The sequence below is a fragment of the Drosophila montana genome, unplaced genomic scaffold, assembly GCF_035044405.1.
Source record: "Drosophila montana isolate Dmon_TW-CO22-7 unplaced genomic scaffold, ASM3504440v1 contig_3013_1, whole genome shotgun sequence".
NCBI lineage: Eukaryota > Metazoa > Arthropoda > Insecta > Diptera > Drosophilidae > Drosophila > Drosophila montana.
Window position 1 is genome coordinate 194,350 of NW_026997889.1, and position 6,000 is coordinate 200,349.

Genomic DNA, 6,000 nt, shown 5'->3' on the forward strand with positions numbered 1-6,000 from the left:
CCGCCAGCAAGTTATCTTTTTAGGGCAATAGAATTGGAAGAGAGAGCAGGGGAAAGGCAATAGAAATCAACTTAAGCACATTGTTAATAATTTATTGGGTAACGAGACTTTAATCTAAATTTGTTACGAATTTTCAATTAAAAAGCTTCAAATGCTGCGTTTAACTGTCAAATTGAATTTAATTTGAAAAATAGTCTATCTGGACTTGAATTGAAACAAACATTTTTTACTGCAAAAAAAAACTATTAAGACTTAATTTATAACAAACATTTTTTACTGTGCGGCAGTCATATTTCAGAATAAATTTGAAAACAAAATCAATGATTAATTATGCATGCTGTTTGTTTAAGCTGTTTCGGATAAAACATTAAGCTTGGCCAAAAAACATGTCCCAGTCAAAGAGAGATGGCCTGATTCAAGGTTTTGGATATTTGAGATGGGGATAGAGCCTATCGAGTGTCGCGATGGCAACACGAATACGCTACTCTAACTTGTTTATTGCCGTCAAACGTTGTCTAATGGGGGCCTATCGAGTGTGCAACTGATTTTGCATTCCAAGTCCAATATCACGGCATTTTTTTGCCAGCGTGTGTCTGCAAAACTGCTTAAATTATTTACGTTAAATAAAATGCAGCAGAGAGCGTCAGTTGCACAAAGAAAAACGAGAAAATATGGAGATCTTCGGCAGGCCGAAGACTTAATACCTTAATACCTTATAGCTTGAAGCACGCAATGAAGAAAATATCTTGAAAAATCGAAAATATTTCCATTAAAAAACTCTTTTTTTTTTATCGACACTTCCCATAGAACTATATAATACAGTAGAGAGATATTGATTAAATTTGGTTTATATATAAGCAGCATACTTGAAATACTAAATGCTGGGTTTGCTAAGGATATATTGATTTAAAAAAATATGTTCTGATACAAAAACTAAATAAATTGAACGATCGTTCCTATGGAGCTATATGATATAGTGGTCCAAAGTTTTATTGGATTTAGCAAATATGTAGGGAGCATTCTGAAACTAAGAAATGCTGACTTTGGTCTGGAAATCTTAAAAAAACAAAAAAGTTTTCCTTACAAGAACCTACTTTTCGACCGATCGTTCCTATCGAGGCTATATGTTATAGGGGTCCGATCCTGCTAAGGCATTGTAAATATTTAAGAATGTTAATGATACTTTGAAATACCGAGTTTGGTTAAGATATCTTGATAAACAATTAAGTATTTCATACAAGAAACTGCTTTAGGACCAATCGTTCCTGTGGCAGCTATATGATATAGTGGTCCGAACCGAACGGATGCCTGAAACAGAAAGACGATACCTTCAAAGCTGAGATACTAGTTCGCATTGAAACAGACGGACGGATTGGCAAACGGACATGGCTATATCTTTATCTATATTCGGCTATTGATGCTGATCTAGAATGTATATACTTTGTTGAATCGGAGATGTCTTCCTCCATGCATTACACATTTCATGACCAAATTATAGTACCCTCTACAAGGGTATCCTCTTAGGTAGCTGGCTGTTCTCACAGTGCACGTAGCCGAAAAGTATGCTATTGAAATATTTATGCATCGTTCGTTCACTCGTTTGCTTTGTTTGGCTGCCTAGTTTATGTGTGTGTGTGTGTGTGTGTGTGTGCGGCTGATTAAGCATTTGACATACATATTTCCTAGCAGCGCCAGCGAGTTCAAAGCGTATTAGACATGCAAAAACAATTCGTGCCAACACGCACACAATCTCTCGATCTCTCTCACTCTCGCTCTCTCTCTCTCTCTCTCTCTCTCTCTCTCTCTCTCTCTCTCTCTATTTATCTCACTTGCTGCTGTTGCCTACCTCTCTCGCTCTCGCTCTCGCTCTCTGTCTGCTCGTTGTCTGTGTCGCATTTTCCTATTAGTAGCCAGTCGAGCAACAATTCGCAACAAAATATGCAAATGCAGCCAAGCGTATGAGCTGTATTCCCCCCACTCCGCTCTACCTCTCCCTACCCCCCTCCCCTCTCTTTTTCTCTCGCTCAGTAGTCCGTACATTTGCCGCATTGTTTTTCTGTCTGTTTGTTGTTGCCGCCTGAATGATTCGTAGCTGAGCATTTGCCAGCCAAATTTGCAGCACGTGCTTAAAAGTTTTCTTTTTTTTTTTGAGGGGGGGTTGAAACCTTGTTTTACCCTTATCCTTATCTCACTCGGTTCAGTCCGACTTCAAATCCTGGCTCCAACTCAATGTCCAAGTGTCCGTGTGTGTGTGTGCCAAGTTTTTCAACTAACAAGAGAGCAATGTTATGTTGTCTTTTAATTGAATTCTGGAGACCGCATAACTGAAATCGCAAAGCCAGCCAAATCTTGACCAAAACTCAGATCCAGACCACAGACAATCGCCATTTGCCATTCGACAGGCAATAAAAGTGTTGTAAAAATCGCAAAAATGTTATTTGAACCGGAGTTCGAAAATGTTTGCGAATATGCGTATCTCAAATGCTCTACAAACAAATATGTATTGCTTTAGCAGTCGTTAAGAATTGAAAAATAATAGAAGGAATCCTAATACACGATTTTAGCAAAATCCCGCACAAGAGTGGAAAATAGATGGAAACTATTCTACTGCATTCGCTCAGCTACCAAACACATTTTCAGGGATCTACATATGTGAACATTATTTTCTAAAAACTCGAATATATTCGTACTCGTATATATAAAAAAATTAATCGATACGTGTGTCGCCTATGTTTACCAATTTCCACCCCATCAGGCGGAATATGTGTGAAGAAATCTATCTATATATATATATATCTATAATTAATAAATAAATATTGAATGGCCATTAAGATCAATATGCGAATATTCAAATTATTATGGTGAGCTGCACAAATGGGCAAAAAGCCCTTAAAAAAAGGATCTTAAGCGGATTAGTCTAGACGGGTTCTATAACATACCTGATAGAGTCAGCCCGACAAACTGCACGACATAGTTGTAATACCCACACGTTAAGTCCATTTGGAAAAGCGGGAAACTAGCTCGTGAGTGAGCAGCGGATTACAAGCGATTGCCAGCTGACGATAAGAGGGCGGAGCGCAGGTCGCCGGCATTGTGAGGCATGGTGAGGTATGGTTGGGAATCCGTAACCCGCATTCGCCATGGCATGGCCCTTGCCCAATTAGTTGGCGCATTAAAAAGGGGGGAATCTGCAGCGAGGGCGAGGCCAAAGAATTTATTGTGTTAGCCGGCCGAGTTGTGTGTGTGTCAGTGTGTTAGACGCTTATCGCTGCAACCAGGCACAAGACTCGCCCCGGAGTCGACTCTCTCCATGACTTGCCACGACTCGTAATTGACTTGTTGCCAAGTAATCGTTGCCTGTTAACTGCTGTTGTCAGGGGATTATCTACAGTTCAGTTGAAATCGACTTGGCCCCAAAACTCTCTCGCTCTCTATCTCTCTCCCTTTCTGGCTATCAGCGCGGCGCACACATCGAGTGGAAAAGCTGAATCTGAAGCTGAAGCCGAAGTCGAAGCTCATTGAAGTGCATGAAATGTGAAAAACAATAAACATGCTTAGCACATTCCTCCTGAGCCTTAATTCAAGTGCTTTGTTTTCCTATGCCACTTGTCCAGCCTGGCTGCAGCTAATTGGCTTTTGCATGGCCTCAGATTTACCTGCCCCAGATATACATATATATATATATATATATGCGTAAGTGGCTGCTCCAGCTCCCAGCCGCCCCAGATGTTCATTGCTGTGGCTTTGCCCGGCGCCCGGAAGCATGCAATAAGCGGTGTCCGCAGCAATCAACGCGCTGAGTTGGCAGCCCCCGCCCCCTTCTCCCCTTTTGGTGGCCATTTTGAAGCATTGCCATAAATGTTACATTTGGCTTTTAGCGAGCGATAAACGTTAACATGCACGCTGCCATGTGAAGATGCATGCAGGTAGATGAGGCTTGCCAGCAATTTGGTTTGGCTTTTCGAAAAGTCAACGCCGCGGGGATTACGCAGCCGGCGCATGCAGCTTGTGGCAACAGTGTGCAGCACACACATGCCACCCACTAACCGCTTGCTTCCGCACAGCAACCACATAACTGAGCTGAGCGATAAATCAGCAGACATGTTCGCGCCAGTGTTTGTATACCCTGTAAAAAATAATAATTAAGAAAAGTATATAAAATATATTATATTATTATTATAATATATTTTCTGCCAGAAAATATTCTCCAAGTTCGGCAACATTTGTTGTTCTAAGTACCAAAGTACCAACTTTTTGGTTGTATTTTATTTGTCAAACAAAGTATTGAATACTTTGTAAACTAATTAAAATAAAACAAAAATGAAAGGCTATACGACGAGGTATTAATTAGGTATTCATTACTAACTAAGATTAAATATATAATAACTAGAATAAAGTATAATAATGTAAGATACAAATACAAGATATGAAAAAGAAGAAAATATAAATATTAAAAAAGGTTAAATAATTAAGATAACTTGAACATGTAAAGAGGTGGAAGAAAATATAAAATAAAGAATAGAGAAAGAGAGAGAGAGAGAGAGAGAGAGAGAGGGGAGAAAAATAGGGGAGTTAAGAATATTAATTTTAAATTATATTAAGTAAAAAGGATGAAAACGAAAGTTCAGCAAGCTATGTCTGGACGTGGTTATAGGCTGAAAGCTAGGATTTGAAAAGAATTTACTACCAATATTACCTCGCCAAATATCTTAACAAATTTAATTGCAAGTTTCTTTAAATATTTTACATAAGCTTTTTAATATTAAAAGATTTGCACAATGTTTTTCAACTAGCTAATGCTCCATTAAATTGCAGCTTATATTTACCCAGTCAAATTTGATATACCATAATTATCAAAGTTCGGTTTAAGCTATATATACTTACTTATGTTAGATACTTCAGAAAACACTTTTTTCTTTAATGTGTTATTTTTATTAAATACATTAGATTTTAACAAAGATTCGTAAACAGTAAATGATTTTATAATATGTGTGGATGTAAGATCGACAACCAATAGAATGTAAATTTGAATGTAATTAACGTAAGCGTGCTGTAAAGCGATAAGAAAACATGCAACCCACAATACAATATGTCCGAAGTATCGATATCGATATCGGATCGGGAGATATATCGATAAAAAGAAATAAATGCTATTCTTGCATGGTATCCGCACGAAAAGGACAAGAGTTAAACAATTGAGCCTATCATTTTACCAAAAAGAGAATTCCCATGCCTCATTTCATCATCGAATAGCAACATTTCATGTCGTCGTCTCGATAATAACATTGGTTCGAAAATATATGCCAGCGCTTGATGTGTACAGTTCTTGAGATCTTTCATCCTGGCTAACAGGAAATTACCCTTGCTATTAGTGTGATTTGGTGCAATGGAGACTGGCGCTTTTTCGGCGTTGCCATCTACCAGAGGCTCTTCTGTACTCATTTTCATTAACTGTTGCCTCTCCTCCAGTGCATCGCGCTTGGCGCTCAGATTCTTCTCTAAACAATCTATTAGATCAATCAATATCTTACGGGATTGCTCCTGCTCGTCATCATCTTCATATTCATCAGCAATCTCCAGCGCCTCAACCAGCTCATTCTGCTTGGCGCACAGATTCTGTTTCAGGCTGTCGATTTGATCCTTCAATATCTCAACGTCTTGTTCGTCCTGTTCGTCTTGCTTGTCCTGTTCGTCCTGCTCGTCTTCGGCATCTTCATATTTGGCCAACTGTTGTATGAGCTCTAACACCATCGCGGCATAATCGTCATGTAATTTATTAATTGCGCTCTCTATCTTAGCCTTAAGGCCGCAAATCATGTGGGTGTTATTATCGCGAGCCCGCAGCAAAGTTTCATACTCACGCAGTAGATTTTTGTATTTGCACCGCAATTCATCCAATTCATGCTGCACGCATGGTTCTGAATTGGGCGCATCCTGGGGATGTGTGTCCTGGCTGCGCTCTAGCCCAAGTACGGGTCGTGGAGCCTCCTCACTACTCAT

The 6,000-nt window shown here is 39.3% G+C and overlaps 1 protein-coding gene across 1 annotated transcript; it reads right to left on the reverse strand.

Moving 5' to 3' along the window:
* Positions 1-4,932: 4,932 nt before the first annotated feature.
* LOC135430436 (uncharacterized) lies at positions 4,933-6,000 on the reverse strand. Its single transcript, XM_064685105.1, has 2 exons — positions 5,862-6,000; positions 4,933-5,799 (listed from the first exon to the last, which is right to left on the reverse strand). Exons 1-2 carry the CDS (start codon positions 5,931-5,933, stop codon positions 5,188-5,190), a joined length of 684 nt encoding a protein of 227 aa, XP_064541175.1. The 5' UTR covers positions 5,934-6,000; the 3' UTR covers positions 4,933-5,187.

Excerpts from the sequence above, each read along its gene's own strand:
- LOC135430436 (XM_064685105.1), bottom strand. The coding sequence starts at position 5,933 with ATGCGCCCAATTCAGAACCATGCGTGCAGCATGAATTGGATGAATTGC. Across the intron at positions 5,800-5,861 it reads CAAATACAAAAATCTACTGC|GCTAAGATAGAGAGCGCAAT; the intron begins GTGAGTATGAAA and ends TGCGGCCTTAAG.